Raw genomic sequence first — 23,752 nt, forward strand, 5'->3', positions numbered from 1 at the left:
TTGAAATTTTGACTCAGTACTTGTCACAGTGCGCGGACAGAGAACAGAACCAGCGTTAGACAAGTATGAAACTCTTGAGAAGGGATCGACGGCCCTGTGACGATTTGGGAGTCAGTGAGGAATCCTGAAGGTTGCCTGCGACCCCAGAGATATGGTGATGTGATGATGGTGATCTTGCAGGGAAGAGCGAGACTACGAGGTACTCGGTACAATCAATAGGGGCTCCTGGGGGGTACTTGGAAGTTGGGAGGGGGTTTTGAAGCCCACTACTGGCCTAGTGCACCCCGAACATTCCAGCCCGGAGTGCCGGTCTCTCGCGCTTTGCTTTAACTGGAAATAGCGCCAGTACCTGGAGCTTTGGTGCCCGTTGGACCGGGAGATCAGGCCTGGACAAGGATTTACCGGGTCGAATCATGGGCGGCGAAGTCGTGTCCCCTTTCCCACACAACAAAGACGCGACACGGGCACCAGGGCATGCCGCACTGAGCGCAGCAACTCTTCTGAGATATCACACTTTCCATCACAAATCTTCCGGGGCTTGCTAGTTGCTGGGGGACCAGCCTAGGAAGAATGAGGCACCTCACAGGCTGGTGAGGCTCACGGGCCCAGACTCCTCCCTCCACCATAGATTAAGAAGTAGCTGTCCCGTACAAACACTAAGAGCTTCTCTCTCTTTTCAGGACCATGCCCTCTCTCGTCTCTACCGGTACCTAGAGAAATGGACAACGAGAAACCAGTGCTGAAAGTGCCGGTATAGGGGATTTCACCATCCACAAGCGAGACGGGGCTAGCAAGGGTTGGATGATCCATGGATCAAATGAGCTTCGGCGAGGGCACATGGACGACACGCTGGACACGCTCACTACTAGTGCTACACGACCTTCACCTTCAACTTCACCTGCACTCCCAACCCAGCACTCGACTTCGACCTTGACCACTTCCCATCGTCATCATCATCCTGTGCCCTACTATACACTAGATGCCCGGGGCACCCGTCATGACCTTGATACTCGCACGACAGCCGATTTCCCACCGCGTCCTCCCTATCCCCATTTCTATCCGGCCCGCATTGCAGATGCCAACCATGACTTGACCTTATTCCGGCCTCCGCTGCGCAAGAAACCCAAACTGTCCTCCAATGCCCCAGATCTTGATTCATTACCCGTGCTACAGCCATCCCCTGGAATGCGCAAGCCAGTCGGAATCTCAAAGACCTTGAGTGTTCCCTCGTTCAACATCTCCCTCGACCACGACCCGAACGATAATCGTCCGTCTTCGTCTTCCGGGATCAGCCAGCCTTCAACCCCCTTACATCGGACAAATTCCAACACGCTTCAGCGATCTCCTTCGCAAAAAAGACCTCCCGCCTCTCACAGCAGCTACGGCGTCGAGACAATCTGTGGGCCACCTCCGTCCTACAGCACCCAACGAACCCTGTCGCAGGACCGCATCCGACTGGATCGAAATCCGTCCACGAGATCTACAAACGACACAACGCGTGATTCATCCCCTTCCAAGGCCAATGAACCTACAGCTGTCACCGAGCCTCCTCCAGCGCGACTATCGCCCGTGAAACCAGATCCAAACCCATCGACGACCGACTCCTCGTCGGACGAGGCCACCACGCCCGAAGTATCTAGTCCGGAGACCGCAGATACACAAAGTGTGCTTACTCCCAACTCGACCATGAGTAAAGAACAAGTCGCGGCTGTGCTTCAGACCGATCTGCAAGAAAAGGAGAACTCAGAGCCGCAATTACTGAAACCGGTCCCCTCGGAGGAGGACAGCAAAGCTTCCAGTAGCGATGAGAAGAAGAGCGAGGATTTATTTTTGAACATTGCAAGGACCGACGCGTCGCGTGCCAGTCAGGTCCAATCCAAGCTTGACAAGAGACGGTCGAGAGTTTCACTTCCTTTCTTTTCAAGTACGCGACCTTCCACCGGCTACAAATCTTCTCCCATACAGGAGCGATTTGATACTTCTAGTGTTGCTGGTCGATCAGAGGCACTGCATTACTACAGCAAGCGATCTTCTCTGGGACAACATGTCCCGGGAGCGCTTTCACGGACGTATCCCCAGGAAGGCTCAACCCGAGACGGGACCCTCGACGCGCAGAGTGCTCATCCCATGGATTTACCCCGAAGAGCCATGTCAAGACGGTATTCCACGACAAATTCAAACACCAACACTGCAGAACCCGTGCGTACTTTTTCACGCCCAAGCACAGCTCGAAACAGCCGCTTGGTCTCAGAGTCTGCGTTTCTTGATCGGCCCCGCGTACCCGATCACAATGCCACCGAGTCGACCATCTCCACAACCGCCCCTTCGACGGTTTGGGACGAGCTGGATGACCTGAAATCGAGGATCAGAAAGCTCGAGCTGACTGGGAAGCTCCCACCATCTTCGGCTGCAGCCATGACAACGTCAGAGAGGCCAAAGACGGCCACTACAGCCGCGACCACCATGTCTTCCTCTCCAAAACACAAGCCAGCAGTGACGCAATTGCAGTCCGCGATCGAAGGAATTCCGTCTAACATCCACCCGAATCTCCACGAAGCACTCGGTAATGCCAAAGCCGTCCTCAGCAATGACGTTTATCAGAAGCTACAAGCAACGGCACAGGATGCCTTGCAATTGTCTATGATGATGAGTCCAGAGGGGCACAGCGGCGCGGCCAGTACCCTTGGGATCTCGTCGGTTTCGGAACGTCAGATTCGTCGCCGAACGGAAAGCATGTGCAGGAGCTTGACGGAACTGGCCATCGCGATCCTTGCGGACCACAAACAGTTTCCTCAGCCTGCGACAAGACCTGGTAGTCGCGATGCATTTCCGTCTGCCTCTGCAGGTCTACGGAGCCGGAGACACAGCAACGAGCCTAATGATCGACCTCCAGTCGTCTCTCGTGTCCAGTCTCGCCTAGAGACTCGACGAACCAGCGCACCGCTTGGGGCCACGTTGAATGCACAAACAACATCCCCTGAGAACACGTATCAGACACCGCCTACAGCCTTGCCTCAGATATCTAGCTCCTCATCGTCGCGCCTAGCGCGGACCTCTACAACTTTGGTACGTAGTAGGCGGACTCCGGGGTACAATATGGACGGCACCACAGACGACGAGGAAAGTAGCCCTTCGGTCAGACCGGTGAGCCGGGCTATGACGGAGGTGAGCACGTATCGCCAGGCGGCAAGAGATCGAGCAGCATACTCGAGAGAATACACCGCCCAACACCCCATGCCTCAACACCCTGTCCCTGCAGCGCTTGAAGCGACCAACGTGACCAGAAGTCCGCTCCCGGCTCATATCAGTACGCATCTGGTGCCGAGACGCAAGTATGCAGCCCCGTCGTCAAGTGCAAGCAATGTGGGTGCTCAAGAGCAAACTCCCGTGACACCCAGAGAGCCTTGGGGTCGAATAACGATTGTGCCAGCCGCTACGTCTAGTCCAATAGAGGCCACACCAGAGAGTCAGGTAGTCATTCGGCCTTCTGGAACACGAAGAAGTCTCGGATTCACGAGTAGGATCAGCAGTGTGAGTAGTCGACTCCGAGCCGCCAAAGCAGAGCGGAATGCAACGACGAGAGAAACCACAGAAGCACGAGGAACGAAGGATATTGCACCATTGAGGCAAGAATTGGATAATACCATACCGTTGGAAAGGCAGGGCTCCGGACAGAGTGTTGAATCCTGATGACTATGTCTCATCATCACCCCAAATTGTATCATACCTTGTACAATGGATATCCCGGGAAGGCCGTCCTTCTCGATTGATCCAGCACCAGGCAGGCGGGAGCTCTCTGGCAGGTCTGGAATGAAAATAGAATTGGGCTGCTGTAGAAGTACAGTGGCATTGTTGATTTGCACGAATATCTAGAAGCCCTTTGTTGGATGTCGTCTCTTTCCACCACTGGTCTGCGCTCGTGCAAAGGCGGTCGACTGGCAACAAGCCATGACAAGTGTCCTGGATGGAGAATCAACGTGCAGGTCCAATGGATGATAGCAAGGGACAAATCATGGGCGAATCATGGGCGAACCCGTCCACGTGCAGATGAAATTTTCATGCCGGTGGCCACCTACAGGGCCACCTACAGGGCCACCAAAGCCCGCTACCATCATGCCACACCAATTGACCGGACATCAGGTTGCGATCCTTGGATTATGACTAACAAATATCACAACAAGCCGCCAGTCTTGCGTCTCCTCTGGCTCCCGGGTTGCCTCGCTTGGCACAGGAGTCCAGCATGATCCTGTCTTGAGCTGAGGGGCAGAAGGCGGTGGGAAAGACACAGACGAGCGGACAAGACGCCATCGACGATGACTCTTGAGCAATTGTTCGAGTGGACTCCATCAAGGCGAAATGGAGGACAAATCTGAGCACCTTAAAAAGCCCGCAATCAAAGAATAAGGTGAGAGTATCTGGAGTCTAATTCGTCCTATTCGTCCTTTGGATGTCGCCATCACCAATCGAGATGGCATGTGTCTAATGAGGCAGGCTTCCTTTGTCCTCACTCTCTGGCCTTGTCTGCATATTCCCCTCTTGTGTGTGACAATATAAGGGGACGAGGCATTTCCTTTACAGTTCCTTTGCAGAGACATCTCCAAAAAAGTGGTTTTGGGTATCCGGATCCTTCCTTTCTTTCGGCAAAGCATTTTGCTGGCATCACACGTAAGACTGTGGACGCGCCTGCGAACGCACCGCCATTTTGTTTGGAGCACCCTGTACCTGTGGAGAAGCGTCAGGCAATACTCAAACACCAGTGACATCAAAGGCCGACGTCTTTTCGCGTGCTCGGCCCTGACCATTGTCTTGTGTACAGCTGATCCCGGCTGTCCACGATTCGAGCCAGCATACAACCTGGGCCGAACCAAATCCCTCAATCCTGCCTTCGACCTCACATTGACCTGACTCCCCTGATAACAGAATCACCCGAGTGTGTTTCTGAATATCTCTCGAGAGCAATTCTTGCGACACATTCCAGTTGGTCGCTGGGGGATGGAACGCTTTGCAAAGTACACCTCCGGGACGACGCCACTACCTAGTCCAAGTTCGATCAATTCAGATACCAGCCGATCGTCAATGGAGAGAAAGACGTCGACGTCGTCCTCTGCATCCACGCAACTCACAACTCCTGTCTCCCCTCGCCTATCTCCCAAGGTTCAGCTGGTTCCCTATGCCCGTACCGCCAGCTTCGACATTTCTCTGTCCGATGCGGAGCGAGAATTGTTAGACAAGGCCTCGACCAACTTCGATGCTCTCGACCTGTCTTCCAAGGACTTTGACTTTGAAGATATCTTCACGTATGACAAACCTCAAAAGAAACTCACCAGAGGAGTGGTCGAGGTGTCCAGACCGACTCGAGACTACCGAGACTGGTCCTCCTTTTCTTTCTCACATTATTCGGCAGCCATGAATGCAAGACAGAAGGTTAACAAAGCCAAGCCAGGGATTGGGGAACTGTACCTGAAGAACAAGTCGGATGCACAAAAATCCCTAAAGCAATGAGGAAAGGCTGGTGTTTCTAGCGAGGGAAACAGGCGTTGGGCGGCGATATCTCTGCGTCTCTTTGTTCTCTTTTCCCCATTCTCTCCTATCGAATCACATTCTCTCACCTCCATCAGGCAGGCAGAGGTGATTTCGATTTCATACCGGCACTCTGGCACATGAAGAGACTGGGCGGTCAATCTCCTGGCAATTTTGGGCTCGGCAAAATCTAGACAACTGGAAAGGACAGTCACAACGTGAAAAGTCGACGGCGTTATGGGCTCCAAAAAAAAATAAACATACCCCAACAAGCAATTGTAGCTTTGAATTCGGATGGATTATTTCGGGGAGACGGGGTTCAAACCCACGTAAGAAAGGACTGGCATTATAGACAGGATACCTGCGCTCGCATGAAATGAGCTTGAAAATACCCAATCTCATTCAAGAAGGTAGTACCCCGTATGGACGAGGCCATGAGGCCGCCCAAGGATTTCGATACGATCTCGCCTGAGCATGCCCTACCTATTTTCAGCTCGGAACCACGTTCCCTTGCGAGAGAGTCAATGCCACGTTTTGGTATCGTGTTGGTCAATAATGTTGTTGGGTAGCCGAGCATGAGGCCCAGAGGCTAACAAGCCGTGGCTTCACGAGGTGGTTCTAAGAATGAAATGAGAACTCTTGACAATGAACTCAATGAGAAGCGACCCATGCGAGTCGAGGTGTCAACTCCTGGGAGGTACCTGGCTCAGCAGGGTGCACCAGTACCTTGAGGTATGCTAGTCAGGCTCCAGCTTCTAAAGGAGGTAATCCTGATTCTTGAGAGGTTCTATTATTGTTCAACCAGGGCATTTATTGCGACCTACGACCCACGACGCCTGGTCCTTCTTTGATGGGAGGCACCAAGGAGGGGGCCGGATTGGGTGGGTGGTGAGGGACACAGTCAGCCTTCAGCCTTTCAGCCTCGAAGGAGTAAGTGGCGCACGGACGGTCTTGGGGGGAAAGGCTGGGTGGCATGTAGCAATCTGAAACGCAGTGCAATCTTGCAGGTCTCATGCGCGACTGGGTGGGGGACGGGGGGAGAGGGGGTCTTTCGTTTGTCTGGTGCTGTTTTTGATCTTCATTCCCTTTGTTGTTGTTCTAACAAAGGTGGGAGATCGTTGCGCATGCAGCCAGGGGACTCGGAGCTTTCTCTTTAGATTAATTGTTCGCGATCACCTTTTTGGGGAGCATTGCATGCATCTTTCTAGCTATTGGGATCGAGAGGAGTCAGCCTGCATCTTTTCTTGGAGAGTATTGGGCAAGTTGAGAGTCTGGATCAATGGATATACATACCTACGAGCTACACCGAGTAGTTGGAGGGTCCTACAGGTATCTATGAATATCTACCCAGGTAGGTACAGGGTAGTCGGTACTCCCAGACACTAATAGGTGTAACTACGTACAGAGTACCTAGGTACCTCGTAGAAGAGGGCAGCTGCCAGCTGGACATTGGGCTCTGGGCAGCCTGAGGTGGATGCGCGCGGCAAATTTCCCGGGTCAGAGCCAGAAATAGAAGCAATGACGGGGGCCTAGCGAGCCTCCGTTGGCCTGGGCAATTGGCATTGCGTTTCAGGTTGGTGGCCTCCGCATCCCCCCCTTGTGCCCCCAAACCAATCGCCGTCTCAGCCTTTGGCCCCCTTCATCCCCCCCCAACACTGCCCTGACCAGCGCAAGTCATTGTGATTCGCTTCTTGTGCCAGAATGGTCAAATATTGTCCAAGCGCCTACAGAGGAGACCCCAGGGACACCAGGGACACCACCACAGGTTGCCGGCGCTGAGTGGCAGACTCGATTTTCTTACTCTGGTGGTACTTGGGCTGCTCCGTACAATTCGCCTTCAATCCAAACTTGTAAGGAAAACCATCCTCCCTGGTCCCCAACAACACCTGCGAATAGTGCTCGTGCTCGACTCCTCCGTCCAGACCATCGATCGCAAAACCTCTCCACTCTCCAGCCAGCTGCTTCCTCGTGGGCTCGTCTACCTGGCCCGGTTCAATATTGCGCCATCGCGCGTTCCTCCTCCCTGCTCATTTGCCAGTCGCAGTCGGTCAAAGGCGCCGGTTCCACTCGGTGCTCGAAACTCGAGACTCTGCCCACCTCTCGTCGAATACCAAGTACCCTGCCAGCCTGCCCTTTGTCCACCGGTCTTCGACCTCAAGCCTCAACCTGTCGCAGAGTCCACTTTCGCTTTGCCGCCAGTCCTCGGTTTCTTTGATTTGAACGAAAAGCCGCCGAGTTGACAGCGACTACTCGTCTTCTGGCCCTCCCCCTCCTTTGCGGCATCAATCTTTATTGACCTTCCGGTCGCATTGCTCTGTTCGGGGTTTCCGTTGCGGCATACACCATTCAACCTTTCGCAAGAGGAGGGATTCTGCTGCCTGCTACTCACGAGGGAAATAATCCCACATTCCCAAATCCGTATTACACTCTGTGACTTTGGTGGAGCCATCATTGTCGGAGAACGGAGGAGACAAAGGAGGAAAGCCTGACTTGCTGCGCCGCACACTTTGGATACGCGCTGAAATCTGAAACTGCGGAGGACCAAATCCAGCACACAACCACCGCCCTCCCCTCCTCCCAGGGACACTCTAGGGGACCTGCTGCAGCAGGGACAAGGAATCCCTCTCGCTTTTGTTTTGTGTCGCATGCCTCGCCGTTGTTGCGCCGCAATCGACCGTTCGGACGCCATTAAACTCTTCTGGATTGTTTTGAGACCTCAACTCTGACCACTATCCATTGTACGTCTGTACCAAATCCTCGTCGCCAGCTCTTGTTGTCCAACCTCGTGAGACTTATGTGGTGGTGCCATGGTCCTTCACCGCGCCTTCGTCAGCACCACTCGTCATCATGTTGAGAGACTCAATGGACTATCTTGCTAACAATCATCAGCGCAAAAGGTCCTTTGACTTGGCCAACAACTACCAAGACGTCACGAGTACAATCCGCCGCTGTGTCCGACATGGCTCAGCTTCGACAGCTTTGCCAGTAGGCCTACTCGAATCCTCCCAAATCCCCGCCTCCTCAAGCAAGAGACGACCGCCTCTTTACCCGACCAAATACTCGAATATGCCCCCGGTCGAGGTGGGCTCGATCATGTCAACACCATTTCCCTCTTTCATGTCAGTTGTTGGAAAGCCCGATACAAGCATCTTGAAGGCTATGGAAGAGTTGGCGGCCGCTCCGGAGACAATACCTGAGAGCGACACCCGGATACTCGTCACCGACGCAAATCCTCCTACGGACTCGACCGTGCAGCGCTCCACTCTCTTGCTGCATCATCGAGACAGCATCACCTCCATGACATCCGCCTCTACGGAATCCTCACCTACGACCACCAACTCAACCTTTGACTCTCCCCTGATAACAGACTCCTCACCATCTTCATCTCCCGAATCAGCCAACTCGAATGCTCCAGTATCACCTTTCAGGAACATAATGGTTAGACCCGAACAATCGACAGTTCCTCAACAGCAGACGGCACCACCGACCAAAGAAGCCACGACCGGCCCTCTACCGAAGCCTGCCTTGGTTCCAGAGCTCCCCAAGAATGTCAAGAACCTCTCGTTGAACATGAGCGCGGTGGTGCTACCCCGACCTTCGACTGCATACGGATTCGAGTCCCATGCATTCTCTGCTCCGGCGTCGCCTTCGAAGGACACTCCTCGAACAGGCCGGAAAAAGCCGACCAATCTCACAATCAGGACCCCAGGATTTCAACAGGTGACATTCAACCGAGCATTGGACGTGCCTCCAACACCAAGCTCCAGACCGTCGTTACACCATATGGCTTCTTCACCTGCCCTCGCATCACTGGCTTCTCCCACGAAACCTCCCCCAGGAGGGCTGTTCCTGCATTTACCTGCCTCTGGCACTGTTCTGTCTGGATCTGGAACAGAATCGAATAGTTCGGCTCAGTCGGCCAATCCTCAACTCCCAGAGGTGAGAGAAGAGGACGAATTCCGCCCGCAGCGATCACAAGAAACTCAAGAAAAGGGATATCCGAAGGGCCCTGTGCTGATATACGACAGCGGAGTCTATCTGTATCTCGAGCCAACAGCGCAGGAGGCAAGCCAATTCGACATGGTCATAAATGTTGCCAAGGAAATTAAGAACCCTTTCGAAATAGGACCACCGAAACTCGAGATGGAACCGCAGACAGCCATTTCGGAGCTGTCGTTCAAGTCGGCGTGGGAATGGCCTCAACCCAACGAAATCCCGACGCCAACCACCCCCCGGCCAAACTCGTTCGCTCAACGGCCACAGCCCGAATACTTGCATGTGCCATGGGATCATAATTCGGAAATTCTGGAGGATCTGTATTGCCTATGTCGACTAATAGATGAAAGAGTACAAGCGGGCAAAAAAGTCTTAATACACTGCCAGTTAGGAGTCAGTCGCTCGGCCTCACTGGTGATCGCGTACGGCTTATATAAAGGCTATCAACCGGATTTTCACTCCATGTATATGGCGGTGAAGCAACGGAGTGAATGGGTAGGACCCAACATGAGCCTGATCTATCAGTTGACGGACTTCCGATCAAAGGTCGTCAAAGGAGTCTATGGTGACCACTGCAACAATCCCAAGCCAAGTTGGTGGAAGATACCATCGTCAGGCTCTCCTATCATGGACACACCAATTGCCAAGCAATCTTCGTGGCTCGGCGAGAGAGCTCCAGCTCAGACGGGCGCTTTGGTCTCTGAACCTTATGAGAAAGCTCCGCCGCCGTTGAGACTCGATAAGGCACTTCCTCCGGTACCGCTGTTTCCCAGGGAGGACAAGACGAATTCAGAAGCTACGCCAGCCAAGTTAAGCCAGATTTTGGGCAGTATCGCAAAGCAGTCGCTTGAGCCCACGAAACCATCAGCCCCAGAACCGGTTACTGAGGTACGCAATTCTCCACGTCCTCAAAGCCCTCCTCAGAGCGTGTCACCAAGGCCACTGCCATTCCGCGAAAGATTCGATTCACCACCTCCCCAGCAGTCGCCCAATCCTTCGAAAACGCCCAGGTTAGGGATTGTGACCAGCTCGCCCAGAATGGATGTCGCTGTGGAGGAACCCGACGAACCATCGCTTCTGTCACCAAGGGCCACAGAATTTATGGTTTCACCCTTTGGCATCACGACTTCAGCAGACCCTGGCATGACCAATGGTGGTGGCAAGAACGTGACAAGAGGAGTCTTGCTCCCACGGCAAGTGCAGCAACCAGCACCATACTCGGTAGCGGGTCAGATACCAGCACCGTTTGACCCTAGGAGTCCCCACCAACAAGGTGAAGCACCCGAGATATTCCGGAACATTGACGACTTCTTGTGAGTAAAAGCTACGCATGCAGGACAGGCGGGCAGGGCACGGCCATATTCATTTTGGATTGATGTCTGAAATAGAATGGACATTGTGAAAGCATTTTGAACATAGCATGGCGTTTTTCTGGCATGGGCAAGTCCAAAGGATAGCAGAACCATGAAGATAATGGTCAGCGTGCATGAAAAAGGGGCATCCAACCCCCACGAAAAGGATGTTGGGAAAATGTCAGTTCCGAACAATTTGTACAACTAGTCACGACAGGAATGGATTGTATTGGGGTCTAATGCGGCAAAGAGATGGGCAGCGCTCGGATCTCACGCCCGCCCGCCGCCAACCGCCGGGAAGGGCCACAGTTGAAGCTCACGGCTTGGATTCGAAAGGCAATTGTTCCTGGTAAGGGACACATTGCGGTTACACGGGGAGGCTGGAGACTTATCTTGCACAGCTGAGCGAACAGCCTCTGTCTGATGCTTTCGATGTTGAATAAAACTTGATGCACAACCACAGGTTCTTTTTGGTGTAGTCCAGACGATGTTGCACTGTATCATTGTCTTGATCCATGTGTCTACTGCGAGTGATCCCTGTGGGTAAGGCGGTGTTGATGGTGTTTGATGGTGTTTGATGGCGTCGACGAGGCTGCGCTAAGTGAAATGCGGAGGCGTTGGCGGCGGTTTTACGTCTGACGTCGATTGTGGATTTGTTTGTTCGACCTGCTCGTTCGACCTGCTCGTGCTTCCTCTCGTCCTCACTGTCGTCCTCCCTCCAGATCCTTTCATTAAATGATCTCTTTTCCTCATATGTCTTTCAACTTTACATATCAAGTTGGCTAGATCACTGCCCCCTCACGTCGCTTAGTCGTCGTTTCCCACGAGCCCCGCCGATGGTCAGGCGAGGCAGCCGCCTGGCCTAGCACAAACGCCAAAATGGCCATGGAGCGCACTCGTATCGCGAAGGTTGTCTATTCTGCTCCCGAGTGCGCGCGACGTATCCCCGGTCAATGAGACTGACAGCTGTCTTCATAGGTTGACGACGTGACCCTCTCGCGCCGTGGAATCCAGGTCAACGGAACGTTGCATCTGACACCTCATCACCTCATCTTTGTCCACGCCGCTCCTCCCACCGCCGACGGCAAGCCGACTCGACCCCGAGAAAATTGGATAACGTACCCCATCATTCACTTCTGTACCTTCCGACCAAGTCCCACGGCCTCCCGACAGCCCTCGTCCATCCGCCTCCGCTGCCGCGATTTCACGTTTTATTGCTTCTACTTCAATGACGATCGGAAAGCCAGGGATGTATACGACAGCGTCAAAGCTTGGACGTGCAAGTTGAGCGGGATCGAAAAACTGTATGCATTTTCATATCATCCGACCGGACCGGAGAAAGATGTGGGCGGCAGGGGCTGGTCACTTTATGATCCCATGCGGGAGTGGAGGCGAATGGGTCTCGGTGACGAGAGTCGCAAGACAAATTGGAGGATCTCGACCATCAACAAGGATTACAGCTTCTCTCCGACGTACCCTGCCGTCCTCGCCGTCCCGGCAAATATATCAGATAACACTCTGAACTATGCAGGGCGATATCGCTCCAGAGCGAGAATACCGGTTCTGACTTATCTTCACCCAGTCAACGATTGTACCATTACTCGTTCATCTCAGCCACTTGTCGGGGTAAGAGGAAACCGGAGCATTCAGGATGAAAAGCTCGTGGCGGCAATTTTCAATACGACCAGGGCTGAACGACCACTCTCTGCTTACAACTCTCCGCCGCCGGAAAGGGAGGATTCTGGGTCTAGCAAAGACACCAACTGCGCCGTGGTTTTGGATAATGAAGTCTCGCAGGCAGACGCCGAGGCCGTTGAAGATGCCATCATTTCCAGGTTTCGTGGAGACGATGACGCGCCGGAAGGCTCAGAAGACAGGAGGCCCATGGTTTACGGAGCACAGCAGCGAAATATGATTGTGGATGCTCGTCCCACCATCAATGCGCTGGTTATGCAGACCCAGGGCATGGGCTCTGAGGACATGAGTAACTACAAGTTTGCTACCAAGGCATACCTGGGTATCGACAATATTCATGTCATGCGAGATAGTCTCCAGAAAGTTATCGATGCGTTCAAGGATTCGGATCTGACACCCTTGGGCCCAAATCAGGAGTTGCTGCAGAAGAGCAATTGGTTGAAACACATTGGTCTTATACTGGATGGCTCGGGACTAATCGCTCGACAAGTCGGGTTGCAACACAGCCACGTCTTAATTCACTGCAGTGATGGCTGGGACAGAACAAGCCAGCTGTCATCTATCAGCCAGATATGCCTTGATCCGTACTACCGGACGATGGAAGGGTTCATGGTACTGGTCGAAAAAGATTGGCTCAGCTTCGGTCACATGTTCAAACACCGTTCGGGATTTCTGAACTCAGAGAAGTGGTTCCAGATCGAGAACGAGCGGATCAGCAGGGGGAGCGAGGATGTGGATGGCAAGGAAGAGAAGAGCGGTCCCATAGCGACCTTCGAAAACGCATTCTTGACCGCGAAGGGATTCTTCTCCAACAACAAGAACAACGAGTCGAGAGAGTCGATCAATGTTGACTCGGACGCGGACATGCCTGGCAACTATGACTCGGAGTCGCAATCAGGACGACGGATCGTGTCTGGGGCGGGGAAGAAGGAGAAAGAGAAGCCCGTCACAAAGGTCAAGGAGACATCCCCAGTTTTTCACCAGTTTTTGGACGCAACGTATCAGTTGCTGTACCAATATCCGACCCGCTTCGAGTTTACTGAGCGGTTCCTTCGACGTCTCCTCTTTCATCTATATTCCTGCCAATACGGAACATTCCTCGGCGACAACGAAAAGCAACGCAAAGAAGCTCGACTCAGTGAGCGCACTCGAAGTGTGTGGGATTATTTTCTCGCCCGCAAACAGGAGTTTCTGAACCCAAAATACGATCCGGTGATCGACGACAATGTTCGTGGCAAAGAACGCCTCATCTTCCCCAAACCCGACGAGGTGAGATGGTGGAATGAACTCTTTGGCCGCACGGACGACGAAATGAATGCCAAACCCCAACCCCTAGTCAAACCGCAGACTAATGGTGCAAGTGAAGGGGGAGGGACCGAGCTGTGGATGTCTGTCTCGGACGCTGGTGGGTCACAGGCTGACTACTCATCCTCTGTTTCGGCACCTGTTTCCAGGGCTAGGACCCCTGTGCTTGTAGGTTTGGAGACGAGTGAAGCGAGTGTCGGATTGACCAATTCTCTTTCGGCGAAGTTGCATTCCAGGGTGAATGAGCCGACGGCGGATAGGGCGAGGGGGCCTGTGCCATCTGGATCTGCTCTTGACTCATCGCGGTCGGGATCACGGGCGGCTTCGCCAATGCCGAGAGAATCGGTTTCGAGATCCAGAACGCCCGTCCCCATTGCTTCATCACCGAAACCGGAATGGAGGGGCTCCAAAGGTCCCCAGGACGAGTTCACGATGAGGAAAGACCGTGACGACGACGTGAAAACGAGCGACCGCCTTCGAGCCGTTAAGGACGACTCGGCTGCGACCAATATTCTTTCCACATCAGATCAAAGCACAGTCATGATTCACCATTTCCCGCACGGGCAGCAAGCACAAGCGGCCCCGTTACCAGCGAGCCCGACTTTGTCTCCCGCCATCAAGCCACAGGAACTGGTTGAGGATAGGTCTGGACAGATGGGAGAAGGCCAAAAGCAGGATCAGGACACGGAGGGGAACAGAGAGGCAGAACAAGAGGGCAATGATGTTGAAGTTAGGGATCCTGCCGAGACGTTGGTGGATGACCTAGATCCCTTGGGTATTAGCGAGGCCAAAGACATCCCGATGGCGCAGCAGAGTCTGTCAATGTCCATGCGCGCGAGGAGGAGAGAGCAGATGGAGTTGTTGATGAAGTGATTCTACCCTCATTGGGAATGCTTGGTGGTCTTTCTTGGTTGCTTGGGACGAGGAGCACAAGGACAGGGTTTTGAGCGACGCGGAATCTCAAGAAGATACATGGCGTGATTGGTTTTCAGGACAGATGAGCGCTGGTTTGCACGGTTCTGACATGCAGTGGGTTGGTTTTTTGGTCGAAAGATCAGGTGCTACAGCACAGAATGGCTTTGCATGGGAGGGGGGAGAGCAAGTGCTATGGGGACAGAGCAGATATGTTCTGTTCTGAGGTGCCTGTGTCGATGACTTATGAGTAAGAACCTGGTTGAGCAGCGATTGAGCCATGTGAAGACATTAGACGACGTCTGCGAGTGAGCGGGACAAGGCAAGGCTGAAGCGTTCATTGATCCAGATTCCCGCCACGGAGTCAGTCGTGGGGATACGTTGAATAAAGTCAGAAATGGACAAAGAGCTATTGGGGTCCTACTGCGGTCTCCGTGGCTATAGCCTCTGTGAGGTCTCCTAGAGCCACCAAATCGCCCCAGGCGCCTCAGTTGGCAACCCGAACGAAACCTTTCGCTTGCATACCTAATTCGCTGTAATTTTGAGTATACAGAACAACACGCGTGAAATGGGTCCTTGACTACCCACGCGAGACTGCGGGGCGGCGGTGATAGTGGTCGCTCAATATGTGATTGACGAGGAGAATGAATGGCAAGAAGCGCAAGAGCAAGGTATGCACCTTGATGTCGCCTATTGATGGTACCGAGTACCCTGCCTGCAACTCTCATGTGCTTAATCAATACCTAAGTAGCCAAGAGACGACGACGTGTCAAGCGCAAGAAGGCGCCGCTCAATTCCGCCGCAGCAAGCAGGCCACATCCACCTCCGATGCGAACGATGTCACCCATAATAATGTCTCTGATGTTGCACGCCGTGAGAGTGAGAGACCTTGCTTCTTTGTTTTTGACATTTACTTTCTATTTTCGTGTATGAAACGTGGTTGTGCGGGTGGTCAGCCATGAGGAAGGCGTTGAGAAAGGCGTTTGAGGGCATTACTGCTAGAGACTCGGTCTCGGTGGATGCGAAGAATGATGAGATCGAGAGGGAGAGGGAGAGTGAGAGTGAGAGTATGTCTTGTTTCCCGGATGGAACCAGTCGAGCTTGATGTCCTGGCAGACTGACTGATTGAATGATTGACTGGTTTTCTCACTACACTTCAACCTACGCTCTCTTCATCTCCATCTCAATCTCCACGATAGACACACACCCTCTAAGTTCTGCGTCCCCATCTATTCTATTCGTTCAGAGCATAGCACTTACACAAGGCTGTCTCTATAGCTTCCAAGCCGGGTTTCGACAACGTACACCCCTCCAAGTACTACCGCCAAACGACTCCACCGACACCCAAGGACATCCTTCGATATCGCTACCAACACGGCACAAATCTCGGCGGGATCTTTGTCCTCGAACGATGGATGTTCGGGAGCATGTTCGATCAGAGTTGTTCGGGGGACAGTGAACTTGACGCCGTGATTGCGTGGGTCTCTTACGGTCTACGTTATTGGGTTTTCTCAACTGACTCAAAGTACTTGGATCAGGTCCATCACCGCTCATGGCCTCGATGCAACCCGCCAGAAATGGGAGGCTCACTGGGCCAACGCTCTCACCGATTCGGACCTCGACTGGCTCGTCGACTCGGCCCACTGCAATGCAATTCGGCTGCCCATCGGCTATTTCACCTTGGGACCAGCCTTTTGTGCCAACACGGCCTTCGCCATGGAGCCTTCGCAAGTCTATGTCAACGCATGGTCCGGCGTCAAGCGCCTGGTCTGGCGATGTTTCCAGCGCGGCATCGGTGTCCTCATCGACCTGCACGGGGTTCCCGGCGGAGCAAATCGCGAGACACACTCCGGCACGAGCAGCGGCAAGGCCGAGCTATGGGCCAACCCGTCCAACCTCGACCTTGCGACCCGATGTCTGATATTCATTGCGGAGGAGGTCTCCCGGGACCCACAGCTGACCGGTGTAATTGGACTCCAGGTCTGCAACGAAGCCATCTTCGACCCGCCTGGAATGTACGAGTGGTACAACGACGTTATACAACAGATATCCCGTTTGGATTCGTCCCTACCGATCTATATCAGCGACGGGTGGGATTTGGGTCGCGCCGTACGTTTCACTCGAGCGTACAACAACCCGGAAACGCGGAGCTGCCCGGTGATCGTGGACACGCACAAATACTGGACCTTTGACGCCAAGGACACGTCGCGCTCCCCTTACGAGATCATCCAAGAAGTCAAGACACAAGAGCTGCACGAACTCGACTCGACTCTTGTCGGGGATGTCTTTTCCCACCAAGCTGCGGTGGCCGTGTTCGTCGGCGAGTACAGTCTCGCACTGGCGCCACAGACATGGAGCAAAGCCCCGGAAGATCAGAAACCAGAGTTGATGCGGCAATTTGGACAGGCTCAGAGTCACAAATGGCAGAGCAGAGCGTCGGGCGCGGCGTTCTGGACCTTCAAGATGGACTGGATGCCCGGTTGGGAATGGGGGTTTAGAGCATCCGTCGATGCCGGACAGGTGGTGTGCTCAAGGGGATCGGCCATGACGGTCGCAGCGATGAAATCCCGGCTTGCGCGCGCGGACGAAAACAAGTCGTCACTCTCGTCCAACGCCACAAGGACCCACACCGAGTATTGGAAGACCACGGCTCCCGGAGCGAAATTCGAACATCGGCTGTACACCCAGGGTTGGGAACTGGGCTGGGCCGACGCACGAGATTTCTTTGCGGCACGCTTGCACGGTTATATTCCTTGGGGGGACGGGACGACTATGGCTCCCGATCATGAATCCCCTCCTCCTCCTCCTCCACCGCTTCTGGACGAGAACCAAGTGATAACCGCAGACACGATCGGCGCATTAGATCTCTGGATTCTGAAACGCATGCGTGAAGCCCGAGTGTCGCATCCCAAATCGTGTCCCATGGGCTGGGAATTCGAGCACGGGTTTCGCAAGGGGGTGAGTGATTTTGAGGGCCATTGTGTCCGTGCAGAGGCAGAGAGGCAGACCGCAGTGTGAGGGTGAGAGTGTAACTTTTCGTAAGCGAGGTTTTGCGGAGAGGGATGGGCCTGGGAATGGTATTTGCTAGGTAGGTAGATAGGTAGGTAGGATATGCAAACTGCAAAGCCATGGGAACGCGAACGGGGAATCAACCCGGTATACCTAAGGTTATACGAACGAGGTATCCAAAGTGTTGCGCTTCTTGACCACGGCATTCAAGATCTATAACCGCATGATGCATCTCAACTCATCTCATCATGCCCCCTTTTCATACTGGGCACGGAGTAAGTATTGTGATAGCATATATAATAAAGCAAGCGGGCAAACCGTACAAGGCACGCCGCTACATATCGAGGAGGTACTTAGGTAGGCATGCTGCTGCATGCGGAACGTCAATGCCTCGTGGAGCGTTCCATTGGTTCATCAAACTTACCTAGGCAGGTACTTACCTAGGTATTTACTTCTACTTTGGTATTCGTGGACCAACTGGCAAGCCTGCAAGGCCATAAATATCAAGCTTTCAAACACGAGAGGGCTTAGCAGTCAAGGATCATATATGTTCCCTTTTCGTCGCCACTCAATTCTCAAAGACCTCGAGTGTCGGCGCGCGAGGCTTGACCTCGACCCAAGAAGCATGCAAAGAACTGGTACAGTCGTTGCCGCAGGTCGAACAGATCCACCAGCGTGGCGTGCCGGAGCGCATATGCTTGTGACACATCCAGCATGCAACACTTGCTGCCTCAATGTTGATCAGCTCCATGAGTTCTTTCCGCCATCTCCGCACCACAATCTTTTCATCCCCGTCTAGCGCGCAGGACGAGCAGATTCCTCTCTCGGGGGTGGATATGTCCGTTGTCACTACTCGATGCGAACATTGCTGGTCCTTTGATGGCTTGAATCGCTTCGACTTGCTGTATAGATGCCCCAAGTAGCATCGCGAGCAGATGGTCTCACATTCGTCCAGGTGGTGCGATGTACCAGGACTGGCGACTTCACGAGGAACCGTGCATGTCTGGACAAGCGTAAGAAACCAAGTCAAGCAGGGGTTTTATCCTTGAGCTTGGCTCACCGAGCAGATTTGTCCCCGGCATGCCCAGCATTCACTCTTCTCCCCAACGCTGCACGTCATTTTCCGGATGTTTTCGACACCATGGTCGACACTTGATTGCAATGCCTGTCGGACGTACTTGGACAAACCGAAAAGTCGCATATAATCCGCGTAGTGGCTATAGGCCAGCATCAGGCAGGAACCGCCGGCTTTCTGCTGCAGCAGGAGGACCTGCAGACCAGGATTGTTCGTGGTCTGAAAAGAAGTCACTTCTGCGTCGCTGAGAGGCGTAATCCGTGCTCGCTTGACTGGTTCGAGCGTCCGCCGCCGCCGAAGGATCTTGCGGGTTAGTTGGTACAAGAATACCACCGGTGCCAGAATAGCCCTCCTCAAGGCATTGGCCGTAGCCACGGAAATGACGCCCAAGCCAGCCAACGCGAAGGCAACCAAAAGGACCAGCCATCCGACAAGGAGGATCACAGTCAAGGCGACAATCAATCCGAGGATCAGCAGTGGCAGAAATCGGATGATGCTACCAAAGGTCAGCCTGATGTGCACATGGGGTTATGCGAAAAACGTTGCTAACTATCTGAAAAGCCGAAACCCTTCCAGGGCCTTATGTGCTTTGTCGGATTGTTTGTCGGACTGGGACATCTTCTCGGTGGTCGAGCTCTCATACCGTGGTCATACGTGTCGGACGAACTATTGCAGAGCATTGCAGTATTTGAGATCAGGCTGGCACCGAGTCAATCGTGGTGTCTGCTGACCTTTCGTGGCTTTTGCAACTGAGTCAAGAAAATGGTCCGGCTTGAAGGATAGTGTTTGTGAGCTGCATGATGACGACTGAGGCTTGACCTACCCAACTAGTCGTCGCGAAGCTGAACGATAGCTCGAGATTGACTCATTTGCCGCCCTTCTTAGAATACGAAAAGTAGGTGTCAATATCAGGACCCTCGGTATGTGCTACTGAAGGTCATGAATGGGACTCATATCGAGATCTCAGCTGCCAAAGAAGTTTGCGGTACGTTTCCTTCTGGTGCATCACCCGGTCGCAGAATATTAGTTGTTCGAACGCCTCTGCAGCCACACGAAAAGCCTCCACATTGCTGGCCGGTTCATCTTCGTGGTTCTCTTTGAGCACCAATATATCCCCGATGGTATGAACGTCGGGCTCTGGAAAGACCCAAGGTGTCCCAGTAGACTGGAAACTGCTTGACGTTCTTGTAATGTCATAGAGCTTCAGCAGAGACATGATGTAGCTCCGATCGGCCCTCGCAACCAAGTCGTCCTCGTTTACAACTGCTAGAGCAAGTCCAGGTGTCGCTTGCCTCTGGACCCATCGCGCACTGAATGCATCAAGTGTTGGGGCCAGGGACGGCGTACTGACTGGAGGAGCACCGAAAGTGATGAGTGAAAAGCGCATTCCGGGATCTAGATGTTGTCAGTCTCGATTCCTGATAAACCTGTTCACACCCATACATCGAGTGGTGGCTACTCCTAGAGCTTGAAGATATGCGAGAGATGCAACAGCCCCGCCAGCGGAATGACCCGTGAATATAACATGTCGGATGTTGGTAGATTCCCGACACTTCAAGATCTCTTTTTCGATATCTGCCTGCAAAGCACGGGCACCGTTTAAGAAGCCCGAATGCACTTTCAGGTCAAATTCTGGTAGCCCTCCCACAAGGCTTTTCAGGTCCTGCAGCAGTTAATAAACAAGTACTGTGTAGTTTATGAACAGTATACATACCAAGAAGTCCGCTGTATCTCGAAGCTCATGGTTGAAGTTGACTAACCAGTCGACAACAAAGTGCATGCGAGTGCCTCTAACAGCCACGACGAGTGCAGGGAAATCGGGATTTTGGTTTGAGCCGTCACTGACCTCGATGAATTTGGTGGCTTTGACGACGCCTGAATGGGACGGAGAGATCAAGCCCGCGGTCTTGTAGGAGAACCTGTCTGCGTTCATGTAGGGGAAATCATCGTCATAAACTCTCACAGCGCATTCCACCGCCACAAGCACTTGGTCCAGAACTTCTGTATTCCTATGCAGCGTCAAGAAGTGACCATCATCAATGGAAAGGCCAGTTACGTACGCCTGCCAGATGTCCCCAACCCCCTCCGGTAGCCGCGCGTTGGAATACCTGCTGGCTTTGGAGCAGAGGGCTTGCTCAACCGCTCGGATCTGGGTTTTGAAGTCTCCTGCCGGGTCATATAGTCAGGGATAAACGACAAAGGGCAGAAAAGGTAGGTACTCCTACCCTCGTGGGCGTTGAGATCATCAAAGCAGCTGTCTAGGTATGGCAGGATCTCGCTACTCGCAAAGGAAGCGCCGGTAGAGTTTTCGGCAGAGGCCAAGCCAGACGTTGGAGTGCTGCTGGAGGCACGTAGGCTTGCTGCAGCTGCCTCTCTATTTTGTTTGCTCGCGAGGATTTTGGCGAGTGATTTCATGTTGGGCTATCTGATGCCCATATGCAGAAGGCAGCTCGGGCTCAGGGGACGACCAGTATTGTCGATTCAAGGAATCCGGAACATGAAAGAAAGCTGGTGTGCAAATACACAAATGGAGCTGAACTACGTCATAATTTCATTGGGAGAGGGAACGGGATCCCTTCTGTAAGTTGCAAAGCCTAGCCAGCCGTTTACAATCGAGCCCAGGAGGCGTGCATGGACCCTACGCCACACGGTATGCGCTGAAGGATGGACCTCTGCATAGTATTGGCTATCTATAGTTCCTTAAGATAACGACTTAATGCTTGGGAAGCGAAGAGAAGGCGCTATGACCTAAATTAAGAGCCAGAAGATTCTTATCGGTAGGTTATCCTGATAGCCTTGTCTATAACACTATGTTCGCCTGCCCCACTTCACCCACCTGATTCTGGTGCAGAAGGTAGGGATTCTGAGGTACCTATTTGTGAGACTCTGGATCTCGAAGTTGTCGACTAGAGAGTATACCTGAAAGCTACATGATAATCAAAAACATCCTCGAGAGTTTTCTCGTCGTGAGGGTGTGGCTCCTGGCGTGCCTGGAATTCTCCCCTTTCCTGATCTTTCATCTTGTTCGCACGATTCATCCACCACATGCCCAGCAAAATGCACAGGATTGCATTAAGGCAAAATCCTAGGCAGATGGCATGTCCCTTGATGAAACGGGGTGGAGAGTCGTACACGTGCGTGCCCATAATGGAGAAGACTTGAGCAAAGATCTCAGCCAGGGCCCAGGTACTCCCTCGTTTGGTGAAGCCTCCAATGTTGATCCCTGCCCAGGCTGCGTTGATAGTGGCGCTGGGGTACAGTCCCATGGTAAGCAGGCATGTGGCAAAGACTTTGACCGGGACATTGTTCACCGATAGTAGAATGATGTACCCAATGCTAGTTATGCCGAGTGTGAAAATCAGCACCGCTCCCTTACGATTCAGGCGATCCGAGATATAGCTCATGCCTACAGTGGTCACTGCGGCGCAGACATAAGGTATGGCAGTGAAGAGCTGTGCCTGGTCTGTAGTTTCAACATTGTCAGTGTGGGTCGGATGAGGCTAGCATGCAAGGTAAGCCGTACCATTTGAATATCCAAAGTCGGCCACAAGAGTGGGTAGGAAATTCCCAACGGAAGACACGCCTAAGCCGACTGCAGCTTGAACGAGCGCAAAAACATAGGACTTGGGATCCAACAGTGCCACCCAGATTTGCCTGAGTTCGACTTTAGCCCCCATTGTGTTGTTGCGCTTAGCTCGCTCAATTAGAAGTCGAACGTCTGACTCATTGAACAGCCAGTTCTTCCCATGTTTCATCTGATCCGCGAAACTAGGCAGAAGAACGACAGTCAACAAGCCAACAAACATCGCTATTGAGCCTTCAATGATAAAAAGCCATCTCCAAGGTTCGAGACCAGTTTTTGCGACAGTGAGCCGGTTGTTGACGGCGTAGGAAATCAATCCACTGAATGCCCCAGCCAAGGTTGCAAAAGAGAAGATTATCGCTAAGCCGAACGTCAGTGATTTTCAGGGAGATGGCGAGGCCTTATACTTACCATTCCGTGTGGCCAGTTCAGTTCTGATATAAAACCAGGCAAAGTATACACTACTTCCCTGGATGAAAGCCTGCGCTGTACCAATGAAGATTCGCAGGACTAGGATGGTAGCGTAGTGTTGTGCATCTGCCATGGCGACACAGAAGACACCGAAGGAGAACACAGAAGCTCCAAACACGTACGGAGGCTTGAACTGTCGCAGGAGAATGTTGCCTGGAAGCATGAAGATGATGTATCCAACAAAGAACATAGTCAGGCAGTTGTAGAACTGGTTCGCAGTCAAATGTAAGTCCTTCTCGATACCCATGAGACGCGCGTTGCCGAGTACATTCCGATCCAGGTAAGCCACGAAGTACATCAGGCAACATAGACCAAGGACGACCAAATCGAGCTTAAGCACAAGGCGCTTCTCATGCTCAGATTTCGGTTTCGGACGTGGCGCTTGGAAACCTGTATTGACAATTGCGCCTCCAGACGTGGCATCCGGATAGATTTCCGCCGGCGGCGATGTCTCGCCCTCGATAAGCTCTATATCGACCTTGTTATGAGTCTCCGACATGTTGTTCAGATTAGTGATGCTCGAGAGTGAGTATAGACAGTTAGCTAATTGTAGTTCAGGAGGATTTGTCCCAGACTTTGTAGCTCGCGGGATCATATGGGCTCCACTCTCCCCATGAATAGTCCCCCATGGGTACCCCGCGCTCAAAACCAATTTAGGAAGTATACAGAGAATTCTTAGACCCGACAGCGGAAATCTTGTTCTTTCCCGTCCTCGGCCCTGGATCTCTGAGTATTGGGGAGGTTTAGAGAGTCCTTAGATCCGACAGCGGAAATCTTATTCTTCCCCGTCGTCGAAGTTAGTATTGGGAGATTTATAAGGATCTTGATCCGACA

At 53.0% G+C, this 23,752-nt stretch overlaps 8 protein-coding genes across 8 annotated transcripts; 5 read left to right on the forward strand and 3 right to left on the reverse strand.

The window, feature by feature from the left end:
* Positions 1-837: 837 nt before the first annotated feature.
* On the forward strand, positions 838-3,690 carry Z520_03858 (uncharacterized protein; the record flags this gene model as incomplete). The annotated part of the gene is made up of 1 exon (XM_016774368.1): positions 838-3,690. The coding sequence occupies one exon, from the start codon at positions 838-840 to the stop codon at positions 3,688-3,690; it is 2,853 nt and encodes a 950-aa protein (XP_016634295.1).
* A 1,386-nt stretch (positions 3,691-5,076) lies between these two features.
* Positions 5,077-5,502, forward strand: Z520_03859 (uncharacterized protein; the record flags this gene model as incomplete). The annotated part of the gene is made up of 1 exon (XM_016774369.1): positions 5,077-5,502. The coding sequence occupies one exon, from the start codon at positions 5,077-5,079 to the stop codon at positions 5,500-5,502; it is 426 nt and encodes a 141-aa protein (XP_016634296.1).
* A 2,865-nt stretch (positions 5,503-8,367) lies between these two features.
* Z520_03860 (uncharacterized protein) lies at positions 8,368-10,833 on the forward strand (the record flags this gene model as incomplete). The annotated part of the gene is made up of 1 exon (XM_016774370.1): positions 8,368-10,833. One exon carries the CDS (start codon positions 8,368-8,370, stop codon positions 10,831-10,833), a length of 2,466 nt encoding a protein of 821 aa, XP_016634297.1.
* A 914-nt stretch (positions 10,834-11,747) lies between these two features.
* On the forward strand, positions 11,748-14,741 carry Z520_03861 (uncharacterized protein; the record flags this gene model as incomplete). Its single annotated transcript, XM_016774371.1, has 2 exons — positions 11,748-11,780; positions 11,847-14,741. 2 exons carry the CDS (start codon positions 11,748-11,750, stop codon positions 14,739-14,741), a joined length of 2,928 nt encoding a protein of 975 aa, XP_016634298.1.
* A 997-nt stretch (positions 14,742-15,738) lies between these two features.
* Z520_03862 (uncharacterized protein) lies at positions 15,739-17,798 on the forward strand (the record flags this gene model as incomplete). Its single annotated transcript, XM_016774372.1, has 3 exons — positions 15,739-15,847; positions 16,059-16,257; positions 16,319-17,798. 3 exons carry the CDS (start codon positions 15,739-15,741, stop codon positions 17,796-17,798), a joined length of 1,788 nt encoding a protein of 595 aa, XP_016634299.1.
* A 559-nt stretch (positions 17,799-18,357) lies between these two features.
* Positions 18,358-19,482, reverse strand: Z520_03863 (uncharacterized protein; the record flags this gene model as incomplete). Its single annotated transcript, XM_016774373.1, has 3 exons — positions 18,358-18,792; positions 18,850-19,360; positions 19,415-19,482. The coding sequence occupies 3 exons, from the start codon at positions 19,480-19,482 to the stop codon at positions 18,358-18,360; spliced, it is 1,014 nt and encodes a 337-aa protein (XP_016634300.1).
* Positions 19,483-19,801: 319 nt separating this feature from the next.
* Positions 19,802-21,279, reverse strand: Z520_03864 (uncharacterized protein; the record flags this gene model as incomplete). Its single annotated transcript, XM_016774374.1, has 5 exons — positions 19,802-20,259; positions 20,308-20,527; positions 20,579-20,873; positions 20,925-21,030; positions 21,090-21,279. The coding sequence occupies 5 exons, from the start codon at positions 21,277-21,279 to the stop codon at positions 19,802-19,804; spliced, it is 1,269 nt and encodes a 422-aa protein (XP_016634301.1).
* A 491-nt stretch (positions 21,280-21,770) lies between these two features.
* Z520_03865 (uncharacterized protein) lies at positions 21,771-23,417 on the reverse strand (the record flags this gene model as incomplete). The annotated part of the gene is made up of 3 exons (XM_016774375.1): positions 21,771-22,327; positions 22,388-22,807; positions 22,859-23,417. The coding sequence occupies 3 exons, from the start codon at positions 23,415-23,417 to the stop codon at positions 21,771-21,773; spliced, it is 1,536 nt and encodes a 511-aa protein (XP_016634302.1).
* Between the last annotated feature and the right edge of the window lie 335 nt (positions 23,418-23,752).

This window comes from Fonsecaea multimorphosa, assembly GCF_000836435.1.
Source record: "Fonsecaea multimorphosa CBS 102226 unplaced genomic scaffold supercont1.6, whole genome shotgun sequence".
Lineage (NCBI taxonomy): Eukaryota > Fungi > Ascomycota > Eurotiomycetes > Chaetothyriales > Herpotrichiellaceae > Fonsecaea > Fonsecaea multimorphosa.